Consider the following 13,627-nt stretch of genomic DNA (forward strand, 5'->3'; position numbering starts at 1 on the left):
AAATATTTTTTTAAGTGAAAATGAAATATAAATTTATTTTAAATAAAAACGAAATTACTTAAATATTTAAAAGATTTATTTTAATGAAAAATGGAATATGCATTTATATTGTAAATTAAAAGATGAAAAGATTTTATTCAGATATAATTTCAGAGTAAATATAGGTATATCTATTTGATTTTATTTGTTTAGAATAATTCAATTAGTTTAAATACTTATACATAAATTAATTGAAACAATTTTTTAAAGGGTGGTCCAAACAATCTTATCATAAAAGTTCGGTTGGTTTTGGTTAACGAAACAAATTCTGAAGGTAACAAAACAAAACTTAAACCGATTTGATTAGCTAAAGTACCTAACCTAAACCAATTGGCCACCCTTTTACAATAAAATTTTCCTTAATGTGACACAAGCTCTAGTGAAATATGTCATACTCAGAATCGAATCAAAAGTTTATTCTAGGGACGTTTGGATATTTGTTTCAGTTCGTGTTGGTTACTTCGACTCTAGGATTCACTTAAGAATTGAGGGGAATTCGGTTTTGATCGGTTCAAGTATTTTCTCAGTTAGGTTCAAATAGTAAAACTAAGAACTGGTTATATCCTGAAAATTGAGTTCAGTTCAGTTAGGTTTACTGAGTAGTTTAGATAAAATATCGGCACAAAAAAAGAAAAAAAATCAGGCCTTGGAAAACACGTTTGATTGTTCTCGTGTTTGTGAGATGGCCACCGATCATGAATGACGCTGCTTCATCTAGCCATATGTTAAATCTTGGTTCTTAGGAACGTGTCAGGACTTCTAATACACGTACTAACATTCATCACGATTATAAAGAACTTCAACGTAACCAAGGCCATGACAGTTACTATGGTTTAGCCTTGTCATTAGTATCCTTTATTACCCTTTTATTTATCAGCAATTGTTTTACAAAAGTTGGAGAAAAGAAAAGCTAAACATAATAGACTTGTCCAACGTTTAAAAGGGTTTCATGGGGAACATGTAAGATAGCACTATTCGCCCTACACATCTTAGAAAGAAACCGATAAACATAGTCAATGGCTATCTTCTTTGGAAGCAATGATCCTTTTCTTGCTCTCACCTTGGTGTTTCCCATGATATGGACAACCCCTGTCTCTTTACAAATCTTTAGAAACTCCAACTCATCTTCCTCCTCTTCCTCTTTCTCTTCCTCTTCCTCCACCGTGTAGTTCTGACTGAAACTCATTGCGCTATGCGGTGAATCAGCTGGAACTATCGTGGATTCCGAGTAGTCAACCATCGATGAGAACATAACCATGTTGTTATCGTTGCCACCGTGGTTGTTGTTGTGGTTACGTATCAATTCATCTCTAGACTCTTGTCTATGGTTGAAGGAATAAGGGCTATAGTTTGAATCCGACTCCATCATTGTTTCGGTTTGAATGAACGAGAAGAGGTTATCGAACAGTTTGTTTTCGAAGTTGTCGTCCTTCCTGTGCAGATCTTTGTAACCATACCTATCACATTTGTATAAGAGATTTCAATCTCTTTGTCTAAAGAAAAGAGAAGAAGAAAGGATAGTATACCTGGCGACGCAGCGGAACATTCGGAATGTCTTTGGTCCGATTCTCTTGACAAGAAACCTCTCTTCTTCAGGGACGGTGTAGACCGGGAGGTACTTTACGCAGACAAAGACTACCACAGAGTGAATTGCCGGGAGGTTAGTGATGAAATGAGAGAAGATGTGAGGGACACCACTCGCTAGCTCCGTGTGTACTAACCCGATCCCGGGGACACGTACAAGACCCAGGCTGGGACCCAAACCGAGTATCCAACTCATGGAAACTCTACTGTGCACTTCAAACTCATATTTCTTGACTGTCACGTAATTCCAAACAAACATTACCAAAAGACAGATCGCTGCTATGATGAGCGGGACCCATCCTCCTTCGTTGACTTTTAGGAGCACAGCCGAGAAGTAGGACAGTTCCACCACGAGCGAGAAGATGGCGAATACAAGGACAAGGATCCAGTGGAGCCGCCACACGAGAAGCATGGTCAGCACCATCAATAATGTGGTCACGAGCATCACGACCACAACCGCAGTTCCTAATATTAGCCAAGATACCAAAAAATAAAAGTCAGATGAATACTCAAAAATATCTAACCTAAATGCCAAACATCTTGTCATGTATATGTTACCGTATGCATTTCCGATCTCGGTTTGGTTCTTGAAACTAGCCGTGACTGCGATGCAACCAAGCATGAGTATCCAGTTAATATCAGGGCAATAGATCTGACCTAGGAACTTCTTGGAAGTGTGAACAATTTTAACTCGAGGGAAACACCCATGAGACACGGCCTGTTTGATTATCGAATAAGTCCCTGAGATGGTAGCTTGGCTCCCAACGATCGCAGCTCCGGTCGCCACTATTAACATTGGCCAATATACACTTTCTGTGGGGTCAAAACAGAAAGAAAATTAGCTAGGTGAGCTTTCAACTCAAAATCAAAAACAGAATGATTTTTTAACCATTATCTCAGAATATCGGCAATGATCAACCGGACCAGATTTTGGTCGCATCGACTATGGATTGGACTAGATTATATTGTGCGGGCTATGATATCATATTAAGTCAGATGAGTTCCAAAAAATGACAATAAGTAGATTGACTTATATCTTTCATTATAATATTTCTAACTTCTAACATGGGACTTTCTCCCTAATAAGAGTTTCAGTTTTCTGTAAAATCACACTAGTGATGTCAAGACTAGTAAAGCTTTTAGAAAAGGTTTAGGACAAACCAGGGATTGATGCATAGAAGGCGTCTTTATAATGTTCCTTATGGGTCACAAGATATGCAGCTTGTCCGCAGTATGCTAGAAGAAGACAAGGGAACACAAAAAGTGTAAAAGCTAGCTGTATCGCTAATAAAGGAAAATAAGAAATGTCCGCGTATAGTGCCTCCGTGCCTACAATTTTTTTTGATAAGAAACATTTTAGAAATAATTTCTAACTTCCAATTTGAAACTTTCGTAGCTAATATAAACAATTTAGAGATAACTAAAGAATCTTTTTGAAGCTAGTTTCACCTGTTATGCTGAGAAGAATGCCACCGAGCGAAATCCAACCATCTCGCCCTCGTCTTTTGAAGTACAAGTATACATATGTTGGCGAAAAGGCTTTTAAAACGCTTGTATCGTGTTTGCAGATGTTGTATATACCAGTGGCTCCAATGAAGAGGAACCAAATAAACACTATAGGGGCAAAGAGCCAGCCCACCTTGTCTGTACCATAGTGTTGCATACTGAACAGTCCAATTAAAAGGATGACAGACACAAGCACAACGATATCTGCAAAACAAAAGGATCATAGAAAGTGAGCAAAATACAAGCTGACCAGAAAAATTTGAAATTTGACAAATTACCGCTGCTCATCTTTGGATTGTTGACTCTGATCCCACCAGTGGCTGAAAGAACTGTTAAGAAAGAAGGTTTCATAAACTGAAAAGTTTGAGTGTAACATGTCAAGAAACAAAGGGGGAGAAGCAAAGTTACCGGAGATGGCTGGGGTTAAGATACCATCACCTATCATCATACACGTGCCTAGAAGAACAATGACTAGAAGGGCTCTCTTCTTTGAATGTCTACTCTCCAACCACTTCTTTGTTTTAGCAGCAAAAGATCCTTCAGCGACTAAAGTTCGACTATAAGTCGTGAGATCCTCATCGCTGCGTTGCTGATTCGGGATGAGATTCACTTTAGCATGTCTACAGAGCAATGAGTATATAGCTAAAGTCCCACCTGCGCACACAACATTGATCAAATCCGAAAGAAACATAAACTAAACCGGTTTGGTTAAAAACAATGATTAAGCTTTTCTAAAAGCTTACCTTGACCATTGTCATTAGCTTTGCAGACAATGAAGACATACTTGATGAGAGGTATAAGCAAAAGAGAGTAAATGATCAAAGAAAGAGCTCCGATCACATCTTCACTATCATCAATTCCATCAGGGAATGTATTGTAGAACACATACAATGGAGAAGTCCCTAGATCGCCGTAAACAATCCCTAGACTTTGGAATGATAGTCTCAGTAACATCCACATTGACAAGCCCTGAAGAAAAAGCAAAATTAAAAAACCTAAACTTTTCTCCATTTCTCTGAAACAGAGTGAAACAGAGTAAAACAGAGTGAGGCAGAGTAAAACAGAGTAAAACAGAGTGAAGCAGAGTAAAACAGAATGAAACAGAGTATGTAGTTTACCTCTTCGTTGTTCATGTTCTTGAGCATATTAGCTTCTTCGTCCATGGGTTGATCGAGACCCTCCTCAAATTCCCTCATAGCTTCTCTGTCTCTCTCTTCAATCGTGCTTTCACCTTCTGTAACAGATGCTTCTACCTTTTCCGCCATCTTTTGTAATCCTGATATGAGACCAATCTTGAAACTCTTTTTTGGTTTGACATGAATATAAGAAGCGACTCGAGTTATTACAGAGCACGTAATGTCTTGTCAACTCTGGTTCTGTCATGGAATTGAATAAAGGATACACCGGAAGAAAAAAAAACTCAAAACTAGTGAAGAAAGTGACACCACCCTTTAATAAGAATTCTTAATTTAAAAATAAAGAGAATCAGTCAATCAAATGATACTTTGAAAGACGTTCACAAAACTATGGACTAGTGGTATATACTTTTCTGTTTTTCAAACATTGGCATATACTTCGATTTCTGATTGTAATATTTGTTGACAAAGCAATCATAACTTATTGACACCGTATGAAAATGGTTGTGTATTTTCTTTTGCTGTTGTTTTCAGCAACCTGACAGTCTGACACATGCCGCTCAACTTCTATAATCGTGTACCATGAAATCCTTTTTGGTACACATGTAATGGGTCGTATGACTCGTATCACAATAATAAAGTGCTCTCTGTTTTGTATAGATGCCTTTAATTAAAATTATTTGTACAGATTAAAAAGAATAATTCTTTAATAAAAAACATCATTAACTATTAAAGCCAACTACAATTTTGATCAATGATAAAATAAAACATAAACACAAACATTAATGGTTATATAATATAAAATTAATAAAATTTGCATTAAAAACTAAAAATTTCATTTAGTTTGAATTATTATTATTTTAAAAATATTAAATTTACTTTTACAAATCAAATTAAATATATAATTAAAAATATAAAAAAATGGAGGTATTAAAATATCAAATATACGCATATCTGTGCAGCGGATCGAATTAAATTATTGATTATTCCGATTAAATGGATCGAACCACTAATACATCAGAAATCTAGATATTTGATTCATGCTTACCTTTAAAGCATATACATCACTATGTGAAGCTCGCAAAAACAAAAGATTTAAATATCATTTTTTATATAATATTAATTTGAGAACCATCAGTCGGAAAGACCAAAGTTAAACAAACAGTCATCTTGAACGGATATGCTAATAATATCTCTTCCTTTTATTAGAAAAAAACTGACAATAGAACAATACCTCTATATTCTTCACACGCCTCAATTATAATCCAGAAGAGTACGAGTACATATTCCTATAGTTATAAATTAAAGGTGTATACTTCTATTGATTGAGCAAGTATATATGAATTGTGATGTACATAGTGTAGATGGCCAAAGATTAGTTATTGTTGGTTGCCGATCGTGATAGTGCTCATACTAATAAGAATTGGTTAAGCAAACATATTCTTAAAATAGACGATTTTTTTTGTTCAAAAAATAGACAATTTAAAATATAATATGATAAGTGTGAATTATCTCAATTATTGTTAGTTGATTTTAAGGTCTCTAGATGAAAAGGTATAGCTTTTAATACATCAACAATAATTTGTAAGCTGTTAGGGTATGATAAAACATTTAAATGAATTCCATTGACTATATATAAGTCTATAACCAATCGTGAACCACGCATAATATATAAAAACTGACATTTATACGGTTTGTGTGGACATGTGATAGAGAATCTTTAAATCATTTATATTCTGCTTGTTTTATTATTGATCGAATTGTGGTTATATTAGTTTACAAAAAAAGAAAAGAATTGTGGTTATATGAATAACTAATGATATTTTTTGTTTAAAAGATAAAAAAAATAAAAGGTTTTTTTTTGTTAAAGATTATGGCAATTTACTCCTTCGAACTAGAAAACGGTTACAAAGAAACCATACGTACTCCAAAAACCCTTTCAGTCCCATTAACGACTGTTACAATCTCAATTCCCATTATCTGACCATGGAAAAATAAAAGTTTTCCCTATGCAAAGTGTTCACGGTATTTCCAAATTCAACTATATTTTTATTAATTATATTAATTCGAAAATGTAATAATGTTTATTGATTTTGGGCAAATACTATGATGAATTTGACCCCAAGTAATAAAATTGCTGGTACTTTTTATTGCATTACATGACGCGAAACAACAATCAATAATGCGTTATAATTGATAAAGTGGAAAACATTATTCTATCACGTCAATTTTGATTTGAATACGTTGAATATATTTTTTTTGAAAGAAATACGTTGAATATTTTGATGGTTGAAAATTATAGTTCACACAATAACAGTACTGGAGGAAATATAAAACGTTTTCCTACTGTTTGTATTCTTCCTTCAATTTGTCAAACAAGCTTATCATAAATAATTCGGTTCATACGCTCGCTTAGCAAGCAAAATTAAATTAACATAACCAAACTAAAACCGGTTTGGTAAATTAAATACCTAACCAAAACCAATTGGCTACTCCTCTAGTGCTCTACTAGGCCTGGGCGTAAATAACTCATACCGAAATCCAGACTCTAACCCGAACCGAAATAGGGGGTTCGGATCGGTAACGGGACCATGAAGAAACACCAAATGGATCCTTAGCTTGTGGCTTTCGGATAACCGATCGGTTCGGTTGTAAACCGAGATCCGAACCAAGCACCCGATTATAACTGACCGTATATAATGAATATACATGTATTCTTTCCTCCGTCACTTGTTCTGGTAATTTCTTTGTGCGACCAAACCCTACTTCCCAAAAAGCGTTTTTGATTGAATATTTTAACCACCAACGGAAAATTATAAATCTCTTCGTCTCTCTGTCTTGCTCCATCAGAGAATTGGAAGAATCAATCACATGTTTTTTTCTTCTTCTGCACTTCTTCTTCTTTGAGTTTTCTAAAAGAAATTGGTATAGATTTGAAATCAACATCAAACTTCTTCTATTTGCAGGTCTTAAGATTCGTTTTTTCCATTAACTCATATTATATTTATATTCCTCTGATTCGTTTTATAATTGTTGTATTCGTTTTATAATTGTTCTCTGTGATTTCTTGTTCTATTTTTCACTCACGTCGTTATATGTTTACATATGGATTAAAAAAATCTTTGTTAAGAACATATGTTCACAAAAAAAAATTTCTTATCAATGTTCGTTTTCGGAGTTGTTCGGATTGTTAAGTTAATTTTGGCTTAGTTCAGTTATATTCGGGTTTTTTTGTTACAAAAACCGGATCCGAACCGAACCCACTTTATCTTCGGGTTTATGCGGATTTTGATTTCTTCACCGTACCGAACCGAACCCGGTTAGCTCCGAACCGACACCATACCGGAAATCTAAAATAACCGAATGGTACTTCTAGGCTTAGATCCGAAAATCCGAAAACCCGTTTACACCGAACCGAACCCGACGGGGGGACCGAACGCCCAGGCCTATGCTCTACATTTTTTGTTCCTTAGTATGGCACAAGATCCGATGAAAATATTATTTGCGTTGTTTGCAAAAGCTTTTTAAGAATTCTCAATTTCAAAATACAACGTAGCTTAAAAAGATTAATACTAAACGAAAAAAAAATCCCTAAGAGATCTCCTTAACTCCTACCCAAATACGTTTGATTGGATAAACACAGTTTGATTGTTCTCGTGTTTGCGAGATGGCCAACGACCATGTGTTGTTATGCTATTTAGCCATCTGTTTGAATCTTGGTTCTTGCGATTGCGCAAGGACTTCTACTACACCTAATAAGATCCATCTCGAAAAAGAACTTCAACATGACCATGTCCATAACAGTTTCTGTGGTCTAGTCTTGTAATTGGTATCCTTTATTTCCCTTTATATGCAATTGTTTTACAAAAAAAAAAATAGAAAGAAGAAAAAAGCTAAATATAAAAGACTTGTCCAACGTTCAAAAGGGTCTCATGAGGAACATGTAAGATAACACTATTCTCCCGACAAATCTTATCAAGAAACGCATAAACATAATCAATCGCAATCTTTTTAGGAAGCCATGATCCTTTTGTTGCTTTCACCACAGTGTTCCCCATGATATGAACAACCCCCGACTCTTTACATGTCTTCAGAAACTCCAACTCATCCTCCTCTTCCTCCACTGTGTTGTTCTGACTGAGACTCGCTGCATTATGCGGTGAATCGGCTGGAACTATCGTGTCTAGAGTTGATACCGTGTAGTCCACCATCGATGAGAACATATCCATGTTGTTGTTATTGTTGCTGTTGTGGTTGCTATTGCTACGGAGCAACTCATCTCTAGACTCTTGTGTATAGTTGACTGAGAACGCGCTGCTGTAGGTACTTGAGGTTAAAGCTGGCTCCATCATATTTTCGATTCGGATGAACGAGGAGAGGTTAGTTAACAGTTTGTTTTCGAAATCATCGTCTTTCCTGTGTAGATCTTTGTAACCATACCTATTAAAACATTTTTAGAGACAGCGTACGGTCTTATAAAACTCTTTGTCTAAAGAACATATATAAGAAGAAGGGACAGTACCTGGCTACGCAGCGGAACATTCTGAACTTCTTCGGTCCAATTCTCTTCACAAGAAACCTCTCTTCTTCAGGGACGGTGAAGACCGGAAGGTACTTTACGCAGACAAAGACTACAACAGAGTGAATCGCGGGGAGGTTAGTGATGAGATGAGAGAAGATGTGAGGGACACCACTCGCTAACTCCGTGTAGACTAACCCTATCCCTGGGACACGAACAAGGCCGAGGCTAGGACCAAGACCGAGTATCCAACTCATGGAAACTCTGCTGTGCACTTCAAACTCATACTTCTTGACTGTTGCGTACTGCCAGACCGACATTACTAGAAGAGAGATGGCTGCTATGATGAGCGGAACCCATCCTCCTTGATTGATCTTTAGGAGCACAGCCGAGAAGTATGACAGTTCCACCACGAGGGAGAGGAAGGCGAATATAAGGACAAGGATCCAGTGGCACCTCCACACGAGCAGCATGGTTAGTACCATTAGCAATGTGGTCACAAGCATCACAAGCACAACCGCAGTCCCTAACCACAACAAGATATAACCAAAACAGTCAGATGATAAGTACTTGGAGATAACTCCAGAAGTAAGATGTGCATTGTGCAGGCCAACTGTTACAGACCGTTAAAATTCCAAATATGAAGTCTGTGAATCCCAAACCAAATGATATTATATGAATCTTATTTTATCAAAGATTTGATGATTTAGTTATATATCATAAGATTTAGTTAAGTTCTATTCGTAGTTGACATAGGTTTAAGTTTTATATATATTCTAGGTTTTGATCATCGTTTTTAAAGCACATATTTTTGGGTAAAAGTGTTGGTCGATATTAAATATTGCTTTTTTAAAAAAAATTTGATCTACATATTTATATTACAAATAGGTATTCAGTGTTTTCATATCCGATTCGGATCTGCAGTTTAACCAGTTAAACTCGGTGATTCTATATAATCAGATTCAAATTTAATGAAAATTTTGTTAATTAAAAATATGATAAAATCTGGTAAAAAACTAAAACATTATCATTAACTTGTGATCTAGTCATGGTTGACCTATTAAAATATTCATAAAAACTGATAATATTTTTAAAATTAAATTTTATATACTTTTAAATTGTATTTAAAATTGATAAAATTATTAGATTTGTAACTTTGTACTTTGACGAATTTTTTTACTATTCAAAAAATGAAGAAATTAATATTAGACAATACCAAAATTTATTTATATGACAAAATTAGTTTGTTTTTGTTAATTATATTGTTTGAGGAATAAGTTTAAAGATGTAGGATCGTATAATTTTTTTTTTTTTGAGAAAGTTGTATAAGAAATATTTTAAATATATAAATTTAAATTGCTGGGAGGAAATTAAGTTACTTTAACAATATAGTTACAAAAAATATTATTTAAATAAGTTCAAAATTTGGAGACATCAATGTTTGTTCTTACAAATAATATCACTTCATAAAAATCATTAATAATAATCTTACTTAAATTATTACTATAAATATTTTATTAGGTTTAAGGATGATGTCCTAAGAGTAGAGTATTAATCATATTATATAGTATTTTAAAATCTTTTTTTTATCTAGAAGCAAAGTGGTCCAACTTTGTGCTTATGTCTTAATCTTATTGATATATGATATATATAAGTTATCACCAATAATAAGCAAATACTATATAAGTTAATATAGTATTTTAAAATCTTTTCATTTCATCAAAGGGCTTAAGATCATCGCTATCACCATACATCTTACCGTATGCATTTCCGATTTGGCTCTGATTCTTGAAACCAGCAGTGACGGCTATACAGCCAAGCATGAGCACCCAGTTAATATCAGGGCAATAGATCTGACGAGGGAACCTCTTGGAAGTATGTACGATTTTAACACGAGGAAAACATCCATGAGACACAGCCTGCTTAATAATCGAGCAAGTCCCTGATATCGCAGCTTGGCTCCCAACGATTGCAGCTCCTGTGGCGACTACAAACATTGGCCAATATACACTCCCTATGGAGTCACAAAAAAAATCAAATGAGAGTTTCAGCAGTACTAATGAAGAGACCATTAAAGCTTTTATAAATAAAGATATTTTTAGGACAAACTCGGGATAGATGCATAGAACGCGTCGTTGTAATGCTCCTTGTTGTTCACAAGATACGTAGCTTGTCCGCAGTATGCTAGAAGAAGACAAGGAAACACGAAGAAGGTGAAAGCGAGCTGTATCGCTAGTAACGGGAAGTAAGCAATGTCTGCGTATAGAGCCTCAGTGCCTGTTATGCTGAGAAGAATGCCACCGAGAGAGATCCAACCATCTCGTCCTCTTCTTTTGAAGTACAAGTATACATATGTTGGCGAAAAGGCTTTTAAGACGCGAGTGTCGTGCTTGCAGATGTTGTATATGCCAGTGGCGCCAATGAAGAGGAACCAAATAAACACTATAGGGGCGAAGAGCCACCCGACTTTGTCTGTGCCGTAGTGTTGCATACTAAACAGTCCAACTAAAATGACAATAGACATAACCACAACAACGTCTGAAACAACAACAACAACAAGTAGCAAAAGTTAGCAAGAACTAAGTGACATAAGGTGCAGTGAATGTTTTGTTACCGCTGCTTATCTTTGGGCTGCTGAGTTTGATCCCACCAGTCGCTGAAAGAACTGTGAGAAGATGGTTTTGTCATCAACCTGGAGTATAAATAAAGAAAGAAAGAAAGAAAGGCAAGAAGGTTGTTGATTACCGGAGATGGCTGGAGTTAAGATACCATCACCGATCATCATACAAGTCCCGAGAAGAACAACGAAGAGAAGAGCTCTCTTCCTAGATTCTTTACTCTCTAACCACTTCTTTGTTCTAGCAGCAAAAGACCCTTCAGCGACTAAAGTTCGACTATAAGTAGTCAGATCCTCATCGCTGCGTTGCTGATTCGGGATAAGCTTCACTTTAGCATGTCTACATAGCAAGGAGTATATAGCTAAAGTCCCACCTGCACACAAAACATTCATATAATTAGTATAGACTAAACCGGTTTGGTTTGATCACGCTTTTTAAAAGCTTACCTTGACCATTGTCATTAGCTTTGCAGACAATGAAGACATACTTGATGAGAGGTATAAGCAGAAGAGAGTAAATGATCAAAGAAAGAGCTCCAATGACATCTTCAGTATCCTTAATGCCATCAGGGAATGTATTGTAGAACACATACAATGGAGAAGTCCCTAGATCGCCATAAACTATCCCTAGACTTTGGAATGATAGTCTCAGTAGCATCAACATCGACAAGCCCTGGTGAAAAAAATAAGCGCAAAATATTTTATAAAAAACCTAAAACTTTCTTGAAACAGAAACAGAGTATTTAGAGAGAAAGTAATTGTTACCTTTTCTCTGTACATATTCTTGAGGTTATTAGCTTCTTCATCCATGGGTTGATCAAGTTTCTGCTCTAGCTCCCACATAGCTCCTATGCGTCTTTCTTCAATGGTGTTCTCTCCTTCTTCTACAGATGCTTCTACCCTTTCTGCCATTTTTTTTTCTAATCAGGGAAACAACAACAGAGCTTCTTGAATTTTCCCTTAAACTGACTCCGGCCCTAGAAATCGGGAGTCGTTTGGTGGGGAAAGATTTGCCTGAGATGAGACAAAGAAATCGAAACTTTTTTTCTTTACATAAGTATGTCGAGTCATTACAGAACAACTTGTGTCTTGTCAACTCTGGTTCTGTCATGGAATTGGATAAAGGCTACACCGGAAAGAACCTGGTGCAGAGAGGGACCCTCCCTTTTTATCAAAGAATCAGTCAATGAAATGATAAATCTGAAATAATAAAAAAAAAATCTGAAATAATAAAATAAAGAAAACCCAAAAGAAGAATCTTTAACAACTACGACGATTACACCAAAAGATATCTTTTTGTTTTTTCTTCTTTATTTCTTTGTTTCAGATATTAACAACAACAGACAGTGACCGAAGAGAAAAAAAAAAAGAAGAGCTGTAGACTGAATGATACAACTTTATAAGTTACTAGGGGTATTCCGGCGCTACGCGCCGGGTTCATATATTTTGTTTTCTAATGAATTTTAAATTATTTTTTTGATTTATCTCATAGTGATTAGTGATGGTAGTATATTTTTTTTTGTTGTTTTGAAGCTACTTAGGTCAAAGAGAAATAGCATAAATGGATTCACTGATAGGTTTAATAAAAACAGAATAAATGGATGATAGTTGTGCCAAAGTAAATCAACTTGAACATAAAACATAAAGTAAAGTTGATGTTCAAAAAAGAAAATATGTAAATGCATGTGTTTGTTTGTAATTATGTGTGATTTTTTGATATTTCTGTTATTCACATGTGTATTTTGGTTTGCTGATTTGTGTGTTTAAAATTTCATTTTTAATTTTGATGTTTTACAATTATTTATATATTTATTTGGTTTATTTAAAACTTTATTCAACCATTTGTTCTCAAATTATCTCATTTTAACTAATTTAATTCATTAATATTGCATTTTTATCAATAGTAACACAATTTCTTGTTTTATTTGGTTGATCATCTACCCATATACGGAAGTTAAAGTGATGTTTATGTGTATCTTTAAGTATTGTCTCTTTGTTATTGTTTCCTCATATTCAATTTCTCATTTTTAAACTATTAGTAATATATGTGTTTTGATTTAAGACACATCCCTTTATTCACTGAATGCAAAAGGTGGGTAGATTTTCAATATTTGATTGAAAAAAATCATCTTGGATTTTTTGTTTCATTCTCCATTTTACAATCTTTCTAAGGTTTCTGGCATTTTGAGAAAGTTTATTATTTTATTTTTATTGTTTCTTTTCTTA

General features: G+C 34.9%; 2 protein-coding genes across 4 annotated transcripts; both read right to left on the reverse strand.

Annotated features, from left to right (window-relative positions):
• Window positions 1–884: 884 nt before the first annotated feature.
• On the reverse strand, window positions 885–4,540 carry LOC108855118 (potassium transporter 9-like). 2 transcript variants are annotated; one of them, XM_018628843.2, is made up of 9 exons: window positions 4,248–4,539; window positions 3,873–4,098; window positions 3,538–3,783; window positions 3,408–3,458; window positions 3,073–3,333; window positions 2,785–2,952; window positions 2,182–2,436; window positions 1,566–2,088; window positions 885–1,496 (listed from the first exon to the last, which is right to left on the reverse strand). In XM_018628843.2, exons 1-9 carry the CDS (start codon window positions 4,392–4,394, stop codon window positions 950–952), a joined length of 2,424 nt encoding a protein of 807 aa, XP_018484345.1. In that variant the 5' UTR covers window positions 4,395–4,539; the 3' UTR covers window positions 885–949. The 2 variants fall into 2 exon arrangements, with proteins under 2 accessions (XP_018484345.1, XP_018484344.1); XM_018628842.2 differs by having other exon boundaries at window positions 1,566–2,436; window positions 4,248–4,540.
• A 3,540-nt stretch (window positions 4,541–8,080) lies between these two features.
• On the reverse strand, window positions 8,081–12,502 carry LOC108855119 (potassium transporter 9). Of its 2 annotated transcripts, none has more exons than XM_018628846.2 (8): window positions 12,167–12,499; window positions 11,849–12,074; window positions 11,530–11,775; window positions 11,399–11,449; window positions 10,894–11,322; window positions 10,544–10,798; window positions 8,788–9,310; window positions 8,081–8,705 (listed from the first exon to the last, which is right to left on the reverse strand). In XM_018628846.2, exons 1-8 carry the CDS (start codon window positions 12,311–12,313, stop codon window positions 8,159–8,161), a joined length of 2,424 nt encoding a protein of 807 aa, XP_018484348.2. In that variant the 5' UTR covers window positions 12,314–12,499; the 3' UTR covers window positions 8,081–8,158. The 2 variants fall into 2 exon arrangements, with proteins under 2 accessions (XP_018484348.2, XP_018484349.2); XM_018628847.2 differs by having other exon boundaries at window positions 8,519–8,691; window positions 12,167–12,502.
• Between the last annotated feature and the right edge of the window lie 1,125 nt (window positions 12,503–13,627).

Source organism: Raphanus sativus, unplaced genomic scaffold (assembly GCF_000801105.2).
Source record: "Raphanus sativus cultivar WK10039 unplaced genomic scaffold, ASM80110v3 Scaffold2597, whole genome shotgun sequence".
Lineage (NCBI taxonomy): Eukaryota > Viridiplantae > Streptophyta > Magnoliopsida > Brassicales > Brassicaceae > Raphanus > Raphanus sativus.

Excerpts from the sequence above, each read along its gene's own strand:
- LOC108855118 (XM_018628842.2), bottom strand. The coding sequence starts at position 4,394 with ATGGCGGAAAAGGTAGAAGCATCTGTTACAGAAGGTGAAAGCACGATT. Across the intron at positions 3,784-3,872 it reads AGCTAATGACAATGGTCAAG|GTGGGACTTTAGCTATATAC; the intron begins GTAAGCTTTTAG and ends TTGTGTGCGCAG. Across the intron at positions 2,437-2,784 it reads CTTCTATGCATCAATCCCTG|AAAGTGTATATTGGCCAATG; the intron begins GTTTGTCCTAAA and ends TTGACCCCACAG.
- LOC108855119 (XM_018628846.2), bottom strand. The coding sequence starts at position 12,313 with ATGGCAGAAAGGGTAGAAGCATCTGTAGAAGAAGGAGAGAACACCATT. Across the intron at positions 12,075-12,166 it reads AGAATATGTACAGAGAAAAG|GGCTTGTCGATGTTGATGCT; the intron begins GTAACAATTACT and ends TTTTTTCACCAG. Across the intron at positions 11,323-11,398 it reads CAGCCCAAAGATAAGCAGCG|ACGTTGTTGTGGTTATGTCT; the intron begins GTAACAAAACAT and ends TTGTTGTTTCAG.